Genomic DNA, 18,774 nt, shown 5'->3' on the forward strand with positions numbered 1-18,774 from the left:
AACCGAGCAAAGCCCCGGCGCTTAAGCATAGGACTGGAAGAGGGAGAAGCCATCAGCTGAGGTTCCGACCGGACAGAAATGGGGGAGGCGGAGGACTTCACCTAAAGAAAGGTTTGTAAGTCTTGAAATTCTACCCAAGAAAAAGCATCCAGGTCCAGACCAAGCTGGTCACACAGAGCTGCCATCACCAGTGGAGGAGCCAGTCAAGGGGGAACCAAGATCTGGCATTCCCCCAGTCAAGGCCATGACCAACCCATCATCAGAATGGAAGAGCCATAATTAGCAAAATCTGAGGAAGACAATTCTCCCTGAGCATCTGAGCAGTGCTGATACAGGTTAGAAGCCAGGTCAGGCTGGCTTCTTGCTTACCGGCGCTAATGCTGCGGAAAATATGCGTTGGAAAGGCTCAGTTCGCGCTCAAAAATGAAATGTGCCTAAAAATAGGCGCCTAGAGAAAGTGCAGCAAGGCGCTCGCACAATCTGTGTACCACGATAAGTGCGTAGAAAAGTTTGTGCACATAAAAAGTGTGCCCAAAAACCAAGCACACAACGCGTGCACAGAGCCAACACACTGCACATACCAACGGCCTATAGAAGGCAGCAGAACACGCACAAGAGTGCATGAAAACGGCAGCTGCGGCCTATCACACGGAGTGCAAGAAAAAAGCCTAAGTAAGAGGCCTAGCCCACAGGGAGGCCGCTCAACCTGTCAGGCTTTCCAGTTCCTCAACCCAAACAGGAACAAAAGTTGGCACGGCGCGCCAAGAACGGAGACCAGAGGAAGTCCTGAAACCTCCCTGTCTGATTCAGGTAAAATTTTCTCCTTTTTTTTTTTTATTTTTAAACCTCACCTGAGCTCAGCGCTTACCGGCTGAGTACAGAGACTGTGTCTAGCTGCAGGAGGGAGAGGGCCTCTGCTATCACCACCATGTTCGACCTCCTGCACCCACTGCCTTCAGCTGAACTAGCAGCTAAGTCCAGCTACCGGACAGAGGCTTACCTCTGAGGGACTATGAAAATTACATCAGGAATTCTCAACTGGGGGAGGGACCTTTAGGTATCACCACAGGACAGCGGGGCTTTTTTTTAAACTGAATTTAGAATTTCAAATTTCTCCTTTCAAAAGGCATAAAGCATTCCCCAGAGGGAGATGCCAATCCACCATCTGCTGGAGATGGAGAATACTGGCAGGTTTGGGTCACTGCAGGGTTATATATACTGTAACGTCAGCTTGCTCCGTCTCCATCTGTGGGCAGGGGAGTATAAACCCACTGATTCTGAGTCCATCTGTCTACACGCCAGGAAAATGTGTCGATAAAATAGCATAGCTGACCTATTTCTAAGACAGCCACATTATTTTATTTACATAGGATTAGATATGCATGAGTTGCTTTGCATGGATTTGTGAAATTCGTGCATTCAAATACCATGCAAAGCAGTTCATTGTAATATGAGCGGGTTTATGGCCCAAACATCACGCTATATCGCCTCGATAAAGCGATATTGTACAATATACATTGTTTAACAAATGTTATAGCCATATCGCAGCTTGATAAATCTTCTTCTTAGATTGGGACTCCTCTGGGAACAGGGAAACACCTATAATACCTGAATGTAATCCACTTTGAAGTGCCTGAAAAGCGGAATATAAAGCAAGCATAAATAACCCTATGCTCCAGCATGTGTCTCCATCTTCTTCCCTGCCTACTGTGCTGGTCAGACCAGCACAATCCCTATGTACAGGACCATTTAACTGTATAATAGGAACAGAAGGATGCTGGATCAGTAGGATGCAGGAACAAGGCTGGAACAAGACTGGAATGCAGGGACAATCTAGCACACAATACAATGCCTAATGTTACAATGTCTAATTGTAACATACTATCATAGCAATTTTAAAAAGCAATTTAACAGCTAACGTGCCCTTACACTTATTCAATGGCATATATTGTAGCAATTTTCAAAAGCTCACTTACACGGATGAAGTGCATTTACATGTGTAAAACCCAATTTTAAATATGTAAATACTTTTTAAAATGAGGCCAATAATGTTTATTATTTTTCTGTCTCAGTTTCCCAAGTAAAGAATCCTTATATGCTATAACAGAAGAGTTCTGAGTCATTTCCAATTCACATTAAGTGTTCTCCCGGAGGCATGGGGAATCCCAACTGCATATACCTGGTTCTGACCCTGAACTACAAGAATTGCCAAACCAGTATCTGAAAAACCCATAGCCTCTTATTCTTAAGGAATAAGAGGTAATTCAAGGATGACAGTTTACTTACAGCTAATCTTAAACAGATGCATACCTTGTAGTTTTCTTCTCCTTGAATTTTTCCAGATGCTTGCTCCAAAGATCTCGCCGTTACTACATTGTCAACAAAGAAAACTGCCATTCCATTTACATAATGGAACTGAAACAATAAAAACTACCATTAGCTAAATGCATGCAAAATTAATAAAAGATTGAAAAAAAAAAAAAAAAAAACGACAATGGATTCCATATAATGAAAAGTTATCAATGCACCTGAATTGTGTGTTTTAATGCACTATAACATTAAAAGGCATTAATAAGTCTTGCCTTGTTACTCAGCTTCCTGGAATTTGAAGGATTTTAAAATATGCAGAAAAATATTAGTGGATAAAACTACACAGAAAAAAAATGTGCAGTTTTAGCACATATAGAAAAATTGATAATTTAGCTTGTTTAAAACTCCTGAATAGAATCAGACCAAAAGAAATGGATTCTCTTTTGATAAAGCTATTGATTTGTAGTTAGTTATCTGAAATAAATTTAATTAAACATTTAGAAAATGTAATTTTGGTTACTTTCTATCAACTGAAGTTACATTAGTTCTCCATGCCAGTCTGGACAATAACTGCTATTAATCAACTTGACTTAGGAAATAGCCTCTGCTATTACTGGCATCAGTAGCATGGGATCTTCTTAGTGTTTGGCTACTTGCCAAGTACTTGTATCCTGGATTGGCCACTGTTGGAAACAGGATGCTGGGTTTGATGGACCCTTGGTCTGACCCAGTATGGCAATTTCTTATAGTCTTATTACAGGGCTCTGATCAACTTGAACACAGACTTGCAGCCTCCTCTGCTGGAACGGCGCTGTCACACTTTCTTCACTCACCGAATGCTACCACTGCCTTATAAACAAAACAGAATACTGGGATACATTTTTTAAAGGTTTAGTTGGGAATCAAGCATGTAAGACTGGGTGTCACATAGGTTAACTACTATTCTGAGTAGATTTAATAATACGTGCAATTTGAAAACCTAGTTCCTCCCCACCCCAATTTTTTTTTTTTTTACCTACCTGCTCCACCTCACCTTTTCTGCTTACTTCGAGAGCGTCCTCTCTTAACTTGGTGTGCCACCTGCTGCTCCTCAGTATTTGTTCATACCCAAGCAGAATAATCGTATAGAATAACCTTTTTATGCATTAACCTAATTCTATTCCACCCCCCAAACGAAGAGAGGATGAAGAACAGAACTTTGAAAACAGGAACAAGCCTTAGAAAAATACCTATACATTTCTTCAGAAAAGGCTAAAGTCAACAGAACAGATTGAGCAGGCTCTCCACCCACAGCCTTGAATCCCTCAATAAGCGGGCGACGTCTGGACTGATCCGTGGTTCCTCAGGAACGAAAATTAGCAGGTAAGAACCAATTTTCCTTTCCCTGTATGTACAGACTGCTGAGATGTACCCAAGCTCTCTTATTAGGGTGGGACTGCAAGAGTCCTGCTCGGATGACACTGGCACCGAAACTGCCGGGGTCCGAATCCTGGACATCCAGCCGGTAGTGTCTGGCAAAGGTGTGTAAAGACTTCCAGGTAGCCGCCCTGCAGATTTCCAGTGGAGAACCCAGCTGGCATTCTGCCCATGAAGCCACCTGAACTCGGGTAGAATGAGCCCTCAGGCCCTCCAGGACTGGGTGACAAGACCAGATATATGCAGATGCTAAGGACTCCTTTAACCAACGAGCAATAGTCGCTTTAGACACAGACTGTCCCTTCTTCGCACCATGCCACTGAACAAAAAGGTGATCTGACAAATGGAATCCATTGGTAGCCTCTAGATCAGTGGTTCCCAACCCTGTCCTGGGGGCCCACCAGCCAGTGGTTTTCAGGATATCCACAATGAATATGCATGAGAGAAAATTTGCATGCACTGCCTCCATAATGTGCAAATTTTCTCTCATGCATTCATTCATTGTAGATATCCTGAAAACCCGACTGGCTGGTGGGCCCCCAGGACAGGGTTGGGGACCACTGCTCTAGATACAGCAAAAAAAGCACATCTTACATCCAGCTGTCTAAGTTGTCTCGAATGAGGACCTGTCAGCTCCACAGTCTAAAAAGCTGGGAGCTCCACAGATTGATTCCAGTAAAAGGCAGAGACCACTTTTGGCTAAAAAGATGGGACAGTTTGCAGTGAGACTCGAATCAGATACGGAGGAAAGGCTCCCTGCAGGACAAGACTTGAAGCTCCGAAACCCTCCTAGCTGAACAAATGGCCACCAAAAACACCATTTTCAGCGTGAGATCCTTTAAAATGGCCTTCCTAAGCGGCTCAAAAGGGGCATAGACAACCCCCAGAGATCCAAGTTCAGACTCCAGGAGGGGCAGAGTCAGAGTCAGGGGGCACACGTTTCACACTCCGGAGAAAATGCACCACATCCAGATGGGACGCCAGAGGAGCACCCTGGATGTGACCCCCTCAAACATCCCAGGACGGAGATCTGAACCTTCAGTGAATTATAAGACAACCCTTTGTCCAGGCCATTCTGCAGAAAAGAAAGAACTAGAAACACCAAAGCTCTGCGAGGATCCACCCCTTGAGGCTGGCACCAGGCCTCGAAGACCTTCCAGACGCGAACATATGCCAGGGATGTGGAGGTTTTCCGGGCCCACAGCAGAGTCGAAATAATTGCCTCCGGATAACCTTTCTTCCTCAACTGTCGCCACTCAAAAGCCAGGCCGCAAGACAAAAGGGATCCGCCTGATCGAAAAATATATGATCCTGTCGAAGGAGATTCGGAATATGACAGAGACGGAGAGGGCTGTCCAATGCCAGATTTACGAGGTCCGCGAACCAAGGCCTTTGCAGCCACTCTGGTGCCACTAGAATCACTCATCCCAGGTGAAGTTCTACCCTCCTGATTAGTTTTCCCACCATCAGCCAAGGGGAGAACACAAAGAGGGACATCATGCGGCCAAGGGACTACTAGGGCATCGACTCCCTCCAGGCTGTAATCTCTTCTGCGACTAAAAAAGCACATCACCTTGGCATTTGTGTGAGTTGCCATCAGGTCCACGTGAGGTTCGCCCCACCTGCACAGATCAGGGGCATTGCATCGGACAGCTCCCACTCTCCTGGGTCCAGCTATTGGCGGCTGAGGAAGTCCACCTGCATGTTGAACGATCCCGCAATGTGGGACGCTGCCAACACCACTAGATGCTGTTCTGCCCAGGACATCAGCTTCTCCACTTCCATCGCTATGGGACAGCTCCTGGTTCCTGCCTGCCGGTTGATATAGGCTATGGTCGTCACATTGTCGGATTACACTGACATTGCCCGATTGTACAGGAGGGGGGAGGAAGCTCTGCAGAGCCAGCAGGACAGCCCTTGACTTGAGATGACTGACTGACCAAGATGCTTCCACCGGACACCAACTGCCCTGAACCAACTGAGTCTGGCATACTGCTTCCCAGCCGGAGAGGCTGTCATCTGTTGTCACCACAATCCACTGGGGTATTTCCAGATTCATTCCGCACTCCAAGTTGTCCTGGGCAAGCCACCACGAAAGACTGGACCTGGCAACGCTGGTAAGCAGCAGCGGTAGGTGGAATTGTTCCGACAGTGGGTTCCAGCAGGACAGCAAAGCAGCTTGTAGAGGCCTCATATGCACAAAGGCCCACAGGACCAGCTCCAAGGTCGACGCCATGGAACCAAGAACCTGCAGGTAATCCCAGACCTCGGGCACTAAGGCTTGCAAGAGACAGCGGACTTGGCTGCACAATTTTAGAATTCTGTCCTCAGAGGAATACCTTGCCCACTTGAGTATCGAAATGCACTCCCAAAAAATCCAGGACCTGAGATGGGGCTAGATGGCTCTTGGCGAGGTTGACCACCCATCCCAGAGACTTCAGGCGGTATAGGACCACATCCACTGCATTCGAGCATTGATCTGCCGATTTTGCTCGGATGAGCCAATTGTCCAGATAGGGATGTACCAGAACCCTTTCTTTCCGTAGGGCCATAGCCACCACCACCATAACTTTGGTGAAGGTCCGAGGAGCCAGGGCAAGGCCAAATGTTAAGAGCGCAAAATTGAAAATGTTGCCCGAGAACCATAAATCTGAGGAACCTCTGATGGTCCTTGCAAATCCCGATGTGAAGATAAGCTTCCATTAGATCTAGTGATGCCAGGAATTCACCCTTCCATACTGCTGCGATTACAGAGTGGAGCGTCTCCATCCGGAAATGCAGCACCATGACAGTAACGTTCACTTTCTTTAAGTCTAGGATGGGCCAAAAGATCCCCTCCTTCTTCGGAACTACGAAGTAAATGGAGTAAAGTCCCGTTCCGTGTTCTGATGGGGGGACAGGAACGATGGCCCCCAGACTTTGGATACCACCAGGGTCTGGCGAACGACAGTCTTTTTCTGGGGACCCACAGGGGGACACTAGAAAAAAGTTGTGTAGCGAGCGAGTAAATTCTAATGCATAGCCATATTCTATCATGCTGAGAACCCACTGGTCTGATGTAATCTTGACCCACTCCTCATAAAAGAGAATCAGCCGGCCCCCTATAACAGGATCCAAGGAGTGGGCCAGCCAGAACTCATTGGGCAGTCTTGGCCCCTTTGGGCCCCTGCCCAGAACCATCTCAGGCTGCTCGACACCCATGGTAGGCCTATGACCAAGACTGGAACCTCCCCGAGGCTTGTCTTTGGCCTGCGCTCTGCACCCTGCTCTGTCAAAAGTGTCTTTGGCTGTGAAAACAAGAGCGGGCCAGGGGGAAAGATTTCTGTCCCTTTGGCTTATCTTCCGGGAGCTTATGCACCCCCAGCTGCTTGATAAGCTTATGCACCCCCAGCTGCTTGATTAGCTTCTCCAAGTCCTCTCCGAAAAACAGCTTGCCTTTGAAGGGAAGGGCACCAAGCTGGGCCTTTGTAGATACATCCATGGCCCAGCTGCGGAGCCACAAGAGCCTCCTAGCCAAGACCGCCGACACCATCATCCATGACGAGGTGCGAAGAAGGTCACACAAAGCATCTGCACCATAAGCAACGGCAGCTTCCTGATGTTCCACCTGCTTCGCCTCCTGGGACTCCAAATCCTTGGCGCTTAGCAACTGTTGCACCCAACAGAAGCCTGCCTGTTTTAGGAACTGTGTAGCAGGCTCCTGAAGGAGGGAGGAGTTAGCAATCTGTTAGGAAAGCTCTGATGTTAGACTGCGGAGTAGTAATCTGTTATTATAGGCTCCTAAGGAGGAGTCAGCAATCTTGTAGTGTCTCAGAAATCGTCTTGCTCAGGAGTAGCAATCTATAATGAATCTGATATAGTAGTGGGTGGATCCCTGGGCCGGTGGTAGATGACCACGCCCCTGGGAGGATATTCCGAGAGGGACCACCGGCTAGGCTTGAGTATGGAGACAGACACACATTTGTTCTTTTATTAAACAGGTTTTTGGAACCACCAGAGGTAGCAGTAGTGAGCTGATATGCCCGGCAGGGCTGTAGTCCCTCAGGTACTGGAACAGCTAAGCTGTTAAGAAACTGTAGAAAGTAAGTAGGCAGAGTTCATGAACAGAACTAGATGACAAAACTCAAGTAAGATCTTAAGGAAGCTAGGGAGCTGGAAAGCTTTATGCCCTCGAGGACCGAGTACCTGGCTCCAGGGAAAGCTCTGAGAGAGCGATGGTTACTCACAAATGTTTGTAGCAGCGATAGCTTCCAGGCAGAAGAGAATCTTCAGAGTGTCCAGGAACATGGGCCCTCGAGGAGCGAGCACCGGTTCCTATCTGTAATCTGAAAGTAAAGAAAAAGAGCGAGGCCTCCAAAGAGCGGGTACCTCTGGTAAGTCCGAGGAGGCAGAGTAGCTTGGATAGCCGAAGCGAGTCTTTGCTAACTCAGTTTGTTAGCGAAATAGAGACCTTTAAATATTGGAAGTGGATGACGTCATCTCAGGAGGACGCCCCTGAGGTTCGCGCTCTTGCTGGTACTTCCGAGTGCGCGTGCGCGCCCTAGGTCTTCAGGCAACATGGCGGATCTGCAACATTGAGCCGGTCCGGGGACACCAGAGGGAGACGGCATGGAGACGCTGCGGCAGCCAGCCGCCACAGAGGAAAAGAAGGCGGAGTGAGGATGTCGAGCAGCGACGGTCACAACAGCCTGGAGCATGTAACTACTGCAAACCACAGCATGAATGCCCAGGGCAGAGGCTTCGAAAATCCTCTTAAGGTGACCTTCCAACTTGCGATCCTGGAGATCTTTCAATGCTGACGCTCCTGCCACCGGGATGGTAGTCCGCTTTGTGACCGCTAAAACGGATGCGTCCACTTTTGAAACACATAATAGCTCCAAAATATCTTCCGGAAGAGGGTAAAACTTGTCCATGGCTCTGTCAACCACCTTAAGCCCCGTCTCTGGAGTATCCCACTTCCAGAACCATCAATTGCTGCACCATGGCATGGAGAGGAAAGGTTAGAGCATGGCCCCGCAGACCCGCTAATACTAAAATCGATCTTGTCTGGACTCTGGGTCACAGAAGTCGCAATACCCAACTCCTGCAGGACGTGCGGGATTAAGGGGGCCAGCTCCTCATGACAGAATAGTTGGACTACCTTAGGGTCATCACTCTCAGCAGAGAGGAGAACATCAGCTTCGTGTCCAGGGTCCGGGCTATCGGAGGGCAGTGACGGATCCCCATGACCCTCCTCCTAATTGGATTTGTCCGTCACAGAACTCCGGGGAAACGCCTCGCACCACAGGGATATGAAGATTCTGGATCCATGTGGCCGACATCGGGTCCTCCTTCCTGGCCACCTTCCCAGGTGGGCCCTCAGGAACTTGACCTGTTGGAGAGCCCCTCTTGTGAGCACCACTGGTCAAAAAGGCTTGGTGCAATAGAAGAATAAACTCTAGGGAGATCGCAGGCTGACCTCCAAGACACCCAACCAGGGTACTGAGGTCCCCACTAGAGCGCCCCCCCCCCCCCCATGGTCCCCCTGGGCCGCCTCGAGGAGAAAATCAGCGGAAGAAAGCACCAGAGGAAAATCCCCTCCTCCTAAACCTCTTGCCTCAGCCGCGCGAAAACTATCCAAAATGGTCGCCGTTCCTGCGCTGAGAGGGAATGGGTCAGCCTGCACATCGGAAGCAGCAATGGCTCTACCAGAGCTCTGTTGCACCAGAACAAGCACTGAAGTGCCCGGAGAAGCCCCCCCCCCCCCCCGGGAGGGACCGATCACAGCAGTCAGCCGAATCATGGCTAGAAAGCCGCTCCCCGCAGCACAAGCAATGGCTCATGCAGGGCATACCATTAAGCTCAGGCCGCGCAACCAAACACACTGTCTAGCCCGGGAGAATGGGGAAAAAGTCCTGAGAGACTCAGCAGCTAGCACTGGGTCCAGAGGAGTGGCCAGTGGCATTCACACACAGCTTTCCCACTCCCATGCTCTCTCTCACATAATCAGGCTTCTCACTCCCATGCTTTCTTTCACACACCTCCTCCACCCCCACACCACCAGGCTTCTTACTCCCATGCTCTCACATACCCAGCTTTCTCACTTCCATGCTTTTTCTCTCACTCTCACACACACCCACACACACAGTCACATTGTCTCTCACATATACACACACACACACACACACATCAGCTCTCTGACCAGTTTCTCTCAACCACACACATGCTCTCAATCAAATACATTCTCTCACTTACACACAGGCTCTCGATCACACACTGCTGTCAAAGGCCTTTTCTTCTTCAGAGCGCCACAGGAGAGAGTGAAAAACACTCCCATGTCTGCCTTCTTCCTGCAGCTTGATGTTGCCTTCAGGCTGGCTGCTTCTCTCTCTCTCACTTTCTCTCCCCCCCCCCCGAGCACAAATGGTAGCTGCAGCAGCCTCCTCTTCCTCCAGCCCCCGCAGGCCAAGAAAGAAGAACATCATCTGCCGCAGGAGGCTCATGCTACTGTCTCCTTTCCCGATTACCAGCTAAACAAGCAGGAGGATGGGATAGAGGATAAATGGTACGACGATAGGGGAAGAAGAGGTGGGGTTCTAGTGTATGGCTGTATTTAAAGTGGTATTTAAAATGCTTTAGTTTAAATCTTATGTGTTGTAAAATGTGTAAGGATTGTTTTAAATGTATTTGAGTGTTGCTACTGCAACTTAATTTATTGTTAACCGCCTTGAAATGAATTTGAAAGTCGGTATATAAAGTGAAATAAATAAATAAATACTTCGATTACATGGGGGCTGATGCCGCTGCTATTTTTCCCATGCGGCACGGCTCTCTTTCTCCTTCCCGTGCACCGTGTATCACTTCCTGTTCCGGGTCACGGGGGGGGGGGGGGGGGGGGGGGCGCAGGAAGAAGAAAAGGCCAGCCGCGGGTGCCACTGGTTCTTCTAGCACCGCTGCCGTTCCCACTGGGCTTGAACATGTTGATAGCCTGGCGGCAACGGCAGCAGGGAAGGAAGAGCAGTGGGAGAGACTGGTAGCACGCGACACACCTGCCGGTGCTTGGCGACACACTGGTGTGTCGCGACACACCGGTTGAGAAGTGCTGGTCTAGATAAGGGTGCATGCGGATTCCTTCCTTCCTCAGTGTTACTGCTACCACCACTAGGATCTTGGCGAACGTCCGGGGTGCAGTGGCTAACCCGAAAGGTAGTGCCCGGAACTGGTAGTGATGGTCCAGGATCGAGAAGCATAGAAAACGCCGATGCCCTTGATGGATAGGAATGTGTAGGTAGGCTTCCGATAGATCCAGGGATGTAAGGAACTCTCCCAGTTGTATCGCCCTTATTACCGAGCATAGGGTTTCCGTGCGGAAGCGAGGAATCTTCAGGTGATGGTTGACAGCTTTGAGGTCCAGGATGGGTCTGAACGTTCCTTCTTTCTTGGGGACGATAAAATAGATGGAATAATGTCCAGTATTTATTTGTTGTGGAGGCACCGGTGTTATAGCCTCTAAGGCTAGCAATCTGGTCAGTATAGCTTCCACTGCCATTCTCTTGGAAGGGTCGTGGCAGGGAGATTCCACAAACTTGTCCGGAGGGAGGTGGTGGAAATCCAGGTAATATCCCTCTCGAATGATGGATAGGACCCACTTGTCCAAAGTCATCTCGACCCATCTTTGGTAGAATAGGGCAAGTCTGCCTCCTATGGCTTCTTCCTTTGGACGGATCAGCTGATTTTCATTGTGGGTGCGGCTGGGGCCGGAGCCCGAGCTGGCTCCTCTTTTGTTGAGCTTGTTCCGAAAGGACTGGCTCCAGCCTGCAGGGTGGGCCGCTTGATATGTGCTTCTATATGGGTTGAAGCGCTGTGATCCTCTGCCCCTGGAGGTTCTGGGGAAGGATCGCTGGTTTCTCTTGTTCCTGTCCTCCGGTAGCCGTGGCAGTGGGGACTCGCCCCATTTGTTGGCTAGTTTCTCTAGTTCACTTCCGAACAGGAGTGTTCCCTTGAAAAGCATCCTTGTGAGTCTCGTTTGAGGATGCGTCGGCAGACCAGTTTCGGAGCCAGATTTGTCTTCTGGCTGCCACGGCGGATGACACTCCTCTAGCTGCTGTGCATGCCAGATCAGAAGCGGGATCTGTGTGGAAGGATACAGCTGGTTCCAGCGCCTCCCCAGGAGTGTTGTTCCTGGTCTGTGCTAAGCAGGCGCGTGTCACCATGGCACAGCAGGCCGCGATCTGTAAAGACATAGCAGAGACGTCAAAGGTCCGTTTGAGGATGGATTCCAGACGTCTGTCTTGAGCATCCTTGAGTGCTGCTCCTCCCTTGACCGGGATAGTAGTGCGCTTCGAGACCGCGCAGACCATGGCATCCACTTTCAGACATGCCAGGAGATCTTTGGCAGCTGAGTCTAGAGGATACATGGCTGCCAGAGCCCGGCCCCCTTTGAATGTAGTTTCTGGGGCATCCCATTCCAGGTCAATTAGTTGCTGGATGGCTTGTAATAGTGGGAAATGGTGGGAGGTCTGACGGAGTCCCTCTAATAGTGGGTTCGTCTTAGGATCCCCCGAGGCACTTGTGCCCAGGATAGCAAGCTCTTTTAGGCTGTGTGTGACCAGGTCTGGAAACTCGTCCTTGGTGAAGAAGCGTCTCATTGTTCGGTGGGGCTCTGTCCCCGGAGGGAGTTCCCCTTCCTCCAGGGGTTCTGAATCCTCATCTGAGTTGTCCGTGTCCCTGAAGGTGCGGCTTCTGGGTGGTGGGATCACTTCCCTGGGCATAGAGAGTCCCGGCATGTTAAGGTCCTCTGGTGGAGCCTGTGGCTGTATTATAGGAGGCCCTAGTTGCATGTGGACAAAGGTATGCAGACCTTTGAAGAATTCCACCAAGGAGATAGATGCTGGGTCTAGACTAAGGGTCACCGTGTCCCTGGGGAGCCCCGTTTCAGGGGGGGGGGCCCGCTGTGCAATGCTAGGTCCGGCGTACTGCTCGAGAGGCTGGAGCCCAGTACCGGCTGGGGAGGGCCATGAATTGGATCCCCTTCGCACTGTATATACAGGCCGTGGCCTCCTCATGCTGTGCAGCTCTAACGTGGCATGCTGGGCAAAGGCCCTGAGCTTTGAATTTATTTTCCGGTGGTGCGATGGCTTGCACGCATAAAATACAGTTGTGCACTCCAGTGTGCTTCGAAGTTGTGCACGCAGGTTTGGTGTGCGCGCCGTTGTGCACACAGGTCGAAGTTATGCGCCTGGCACAGTAAGCACGTGGCTACGCGCGTCACTTGTGCACCCGGAACTTGGGTGCGCGATGTTGTGCGCACAAGGTATTTGAGCACATGGCTCGCCTCTGTGCGCACAGATCAAAACAGCGGACAGGACGGCGAACAGAGCAAAATGGTGTCGGCGACTACGCGGACAATATGGCGACCACATCGGAGGGTCTCCACTGATCTGACCGGAGTCCAGCCCTGCTAGGGCAGATAAACCTGGTGGCACTGGTCCCGGCTGGTGACCTGTGCGGCTCCTCGAGCTTCGGAGACCACAGACTTAAATAGATTTCTACCTTACCTTGTCTCTGCGCTTCCCGGTCTCATTCCGGGTGGTTTCTGGCTGCGGGGGGAGAGGGAAAATACCTTCACCGCCGCACTCTAGGTTGCACCCGCTGCCTCTCAGCCTCACCCGATGTCAGGGGCTAGGTCCCCGCCGAGGGTCAGCCGCCGGACCGAGGCTTACCTCCGAGGGATCGCGGAAATCACCTCGGGAAATCTCAACTGGGGGAGGGACCCAATGGGTGTCACCACAGGAGAGCGGGGCTAGTCTGTAGAGGTAAGATTTCTTCTTATTTTGGTTTTCTTTGGTAAAATTACTCTAACGCTGTGCGAGCGTGCATAGAGTCCTTAACTGCTAAGGAGATGGAAAATACTGGAGAGCTGCACTTCCTGCAGGGGTATATGTACTAGGGCTGACGTCAAGATTGAAATCTGATCCGTCTCCAACTGCTATCAGGAGTACACTATACCCATTGGTCCTGAGTCCATCTGCTACAGCTAGGAAAGAAGGCTTTAATGAATCCTGACAAGGGGAAGTCTGTTTTTATTCTGGGATACTTGTGTATACAGTTTGTATCTATGATTTGTAGTTTTCTGTGTTTGCTCTGAAAAGGGGAACCATACCATACTTTCTCTTTCTAACATATGTTGTCTGCTTCTCACCTGCCTATGTGAGTTAAATAATCAAGGTTTTGTAGCCAGCAGTTAGACGTCCTGGTGGTGAAATTTGGCTGCCTGCCTCTGCTAGCCATCTTGGGGAGCGGGCAAAGTGGGAAGTCCTGCCCTCGTGTTTGCATGCACACGGGCACACGATTGCAGGAGGCACTTAAGTACACTTGCATGCGCGACATGACTGACGTGCACAAATCACGGCCAATACATTCGCGGATTTTGTATAGTGCGCAAACTATGCAAAATCTATGTCGCCCGCTATGCGCACAGTAGCGCGTGCCGTTATACAGGCACACGCATCTTTGAAAATCTATCCCTAACTGTGCACAGAAAACGGGTGCTCAGTGTTCAGCGCCCGTTTCTCTTACGCGCATTCAGTCGCCTCTCCTAGGCACATGATCCAATATTTAAATGAGGGGTCATGCCAAAAAGGAAGCACTAGGGACAAATGTGCATCCCTACCACTCTCTCAGCATCGGGCACACAGGAAAGGTGCTGTCAAGCAGGTTGGGAAAACAAACGCTCAATCTACAAGCGTCCTTTTTCTCCAGCTACCTGCATATACATGCACAAGATACATGGCCTGGACAATGTATCTTGTGTGTGTATTGGGCATCCAGAATATTTTTTTCAAAAATGTATTTTTTAAACTAAAAACTGCTTTATTTGGTTTCTCCTACTTAGTATCGCAACACAGAAAGCAGGGATTTTTCTTTTTTTTCAATGCGCCCTTGAGCATGGCATACCTTTATGCCAGCTCCAGGCCGATGTAAAAATTAGATGCGTTGCAAGGGTGCACTGGTCACGAGGAAAATGTATTGGATCGCGGGGATTAGCTAATAGCCTCATCTACATGTAAATTCATGTAGATGAGGCTATTAGCTACATAGTGATTTGGACGCACTAACCCCCGTATTGGACTGGGGGTTATGGACAAGCGTCCAAAACATGGGTCCAATCAAGTGTTAAGCCATACACAGCGACTAGCCCATGACATTGCATCAGCCCCATTGTTACTTGGCATTGTTTAACATATACATGCTGCCTTTATGTCACCTACTAGCCAGATTAGGTCTCAATCACTATATATATGCTGATATTCAAATACTGATTCCAATACATGATTCAATTGAAAAGACCTACAAACTAACAATGTATTTGACAATTATTAAGCAACTTCTAACACATGAAACTTGTTCTAAACATTGATAAAACCAAAATTATTTTATTAGAAAGATCTTCAAATGCAAGTCAAACAACCTTAGTGTTCCAAGACAATATAACTATTAAACCATCTGATACTGCGCAAGATCTTGGAATAATTATTGATTCTGAACTTAGCTTTAAAAACCACATATCAAACAAAGTGAGAGAAGGGTACAGTAAGCTTATGAATCTTAAACAATTAAAGCCATTATTATCACAATGTGATTTTAGAAAAGAAAATTAGGTCCTTACCTTTTGCTAATTTTCGTTCCTGTAGTACCGAGGATCAGTCCAGACTCCTGGATTTTGCCCCCCCTCTAGCAGATGGAGACAGAAGTTTACAAAACAAAACTCCGCCTATATCTAGGCTGGTGCCACCTACAGTCTGGCAGTATTACTTAATGTCAAAGCAGAACCATCACAAAAAAAATCGATCAATGAACACTATAAAACTCACCTCAACACCGGTGTACAACCCCCCAACTGGGGACCGAACTCGAGGTATCAAACATCAAGGTATCCTGATAATAGACCAGCGCACAGACCACACAGCCTCTCCCGGCATAAGATCAAGAGTGGGTGGGACTCTGGACTGATCCTCGGTACTACAGGAACGAAAATTAGCAAAAAGGTAAGGACCTAATTTTCTTTTCCCTGTACGTACCAGGATCAGTCCAGACTCCTGGGATGTACCAGAGCTTACCTCACTGAGGGTGGGATCCGGAGAGGCCCGCTCTAAGTACACCTTCTCCAAACCCCGTCGACCCTGGCGCATTAACATCCAAACAATAGTGCCGGGCAAAAGTGTGAACCGATTTCCAGGTGGCCGCCCTACAGATTTCCTCTGTAGGTATATGATGGCATTCCGCCCAGGAAGTGGCCTGGGCGCGAGTAGAGTGAGCTCGTAGCCCTGCGGGTAACAACCTGCCCTGTAACAGGTATGCCGATTGAATGGTTTCTTTCAACCAACGAGCTATTGTAGTCTTAGAGGCCGCCTTACCTCGCCTCGGACCACCATAGAGAACTAACAGATGATCTGACACTCTGAATGCATTTGTGACTTCCAAATACCGCAGCAGCGCGTGACGGACATCCAACTTATGCAGATCCTTAGCCAAAGGATCCGAAGCCCGCACATGCAAAAAGGATGGTAACTCGACCGTCTGATTCACATGGAATGATGAAACCACTTTGGGTAAAAAGGACGGTACCGTCCGTAACGAGATGCCTGAGTCCGAAATCTGCAAAAAAAGGCTCCCGACACGACAGCGCCTGAAGCTCAGAAATTCGTCGCGCCGATACCATGGCCACCAAGAACACGACCTTCAGGGTTAAATCCTTGAGAGTGGCACTGCGAATAGGCTCAAATGGTGCCGCACACAAAGACTTAAGGACAACATTCAAACTCCAGGACGGGCAAGGCTGCCTAAACGGAGGCCGTAACTGCCTCGCCCCCCGAAGGAAACGCACTACATCTGGATGTGCTGCCAACGATGTCCCATGAATCCGGCCCCTCAAGGAACACAGAGCCGCCACTTGCACCCTCAAGGAACTACAGGAAAGCCCTTTGGACAAACCCTCCTGTAGAAAAAGAAGTATGTCCGAGATAGCTGCTCGGATAGGTACCACGTCGCGCTCAAGACACCAGGATTCAAAAACTCTCCATACCCGCACATAAGCTAACGACGTAGACTTCTTACGCGAACATAGCAGAGTAGATACACAGACTCCGCGTACCCCTTGGATCTCAACCTTTTCCTCTCAAAAGCCATGCCGCTAGACAAAAGCGATCCACCAGGTCGAAACAAACGGGTCCCTGATGTAGGAGATCCGGAAGATACGGAAAACGAAGTGGACTGTCTATCGCCAGATTCAGGAGATAGAAACATAGAAACATAGAAATGACGGCAGAAGAAGACCAAATGGCCCATCCAGTCTGCCCAGCAAGCTTCCCTCATTTCTTCTCTCATACTTATCTGTTTCTCTTAGCTCTTGGTTCTAATTCCCTTCCACCCCCGCCATTAATGTAGAGAGCGGTGATGGAGCTGCATCCAAGTGAAACATCTAGCTTGATTAGTTAGAGGTAGTAGGGGTAGTAACCGCCGCAATAAGCAAGCTACACCCATGCTTATTTGTTTTTACCCAGATTATGTTATACAGCCCTTATTGGTTGTTTATCTTCTCCCCTGCCGTTGAAGCTGGGAGCGAACCACGGTCTTCTTGGCCATTCTGGTGCGACGAGCACTACGTCCGCAGGGTGATTCTCGACTCGACGTAGTACCCTGCCGATGAGTGGCCACGGTGGGAACATGTAGAGCAAGACGTCCGGCCACGGCACTACCAGAGCATCCACTCCTTCCGTCGCTGTTTCCCGACGCCGAGCAAAAAACAGAGGAGCTTTTGCATTCTTGAACGTTGCCATCAGGTCCATCGCTGGCGTGCCCCACCGGGCACAGATGAGGTGAAACGCGTGCTCCGCGAGCTCCCACTCTCCGGGATCCAGCCAGTGGCGACTTAGAAAATCTGCTTGGATGTTTTCTACTCCGGCTATGTGCGAGGCCGCAATACAGGTCAGGTGGGCTTCCGCCCATATCATCAATGACCGGGCTTCGGATGCCACCGCCTGACTCTTGGTTCCCCCCTGACAATTGATGTAAGCCACCGTGGTTGCATTGTCCGACAGTATCCTGACCGACTGCCCGCGGATAAGAGGGAGGATCTTCAACAGAGCCAGTCGCACCGCTCGAGTTTCCAACCGATTGATCGACCACGATGACTCCTGGGGCGACCATAGACCCTGCACTGACTGCCCGAGACAAACAGCCCCCCAACCGAGTAGGCTGGCATCCGTGGTAACCACCGTCCAAGTTGGAGTCTCCAGCGACACCCCTCGCCTCAAGTTGGCCGGGCATAGCCACCAGGCCAAGCTGTCCCTGGCTTCCAGGGGCAGCGGCAGGGGAAGGAATAATTCCTCCGATACTGGACACCAGCAGGAAAGCAACGCTGACTGCAAAGGACGCATATGAGCAAAGGCCCACGGCACCAATTCCAGCGTAGAATTCATAGAACCCAGCACCTGCAAGTAGTCCCATACTACTGGTACCGGCTTGATTAGTAATCTTCGAATCTGTGACTGCAGCTCGAGCATTCGACCCTGCGTTAGGGACACTGTGCCTTGACTTGTGTCGAACAAAGCTCCCAAATACTCCAAGGACGGTGTCGGTTCTAGATGGCTCTTGGCCGCATTGACCACCCAGCCCAGCGACCGCAAGAACTGCAGCACCCTCTGAACTGCTGCTTGACAAAGGTCCTTTGACTTGGCCCTGATCAGCCAATCGTCCAAGTACGGATGCACCAACAGCCCCTCTTCGCGGAGTCGCGCTGCCACTACCACCATAATCTTGGTGAACGTGCAAGGAGCCGTGGCCAAGCCAAACGGCAGCGCCTGAAATTGGTAATGCTGACCCATCACCGCATAGTGGAGAAACCGCTGGTGGTCCGGCCGAATGCCAATGTGCAGGTACGCTTCCGTGAGATCCAAGGAGGCTAAAAACTCCCCCTTCCTCACAGACGCGATCACCGACCGCAAGGTTTCCATCCGAAACAGAGGGATCCTCAAACATCTGTTGACACTTTTGAGGTCGAGGATGGGC

General features: G+C 49.8%; 1 protein-coding gene across 3 annotated transcripts in view; it reads right to left on the reverse strand.

Moving 5' to 3' along the window:
- Positions 1-18,774, reverse strand: part of LOC115086762 (nuclear RNA export factor 1-like) — a 433,094-nt gene that overhangs the window by 362,722 nt on the left and 51,598 nt on the right. For all 3 annotated transcript variants that reach the window (XM_029593060.1, XM_029593058.1, XM_029593057.1), the window contains one exon: positions 2,311-2,415. In XM_029593060.1, the coding sequence (XP_029448920.1) occupies positions 2,311-2,415 (105 nt within the window). The remainder of the gene's footprint in view (positions 1-2,310; positions 2,416-18,774) is intronic.

This window comes from Rhinatrema bivittatum, chromosome 3, assembly GCF_901001135.1.
Source record: "Rhinatrema bivittatum chromosome 3, aRhiBiv1.1, whole genome shotgun sequence".
In the NCBI taxonomy this organism is placed as follows: Eukaryota; Metazoa; Chordata; class Amphibia; order Gymnophiona; family Rhinatrematidae; genus Rhinatrema; species Rhinatrema bivittatum.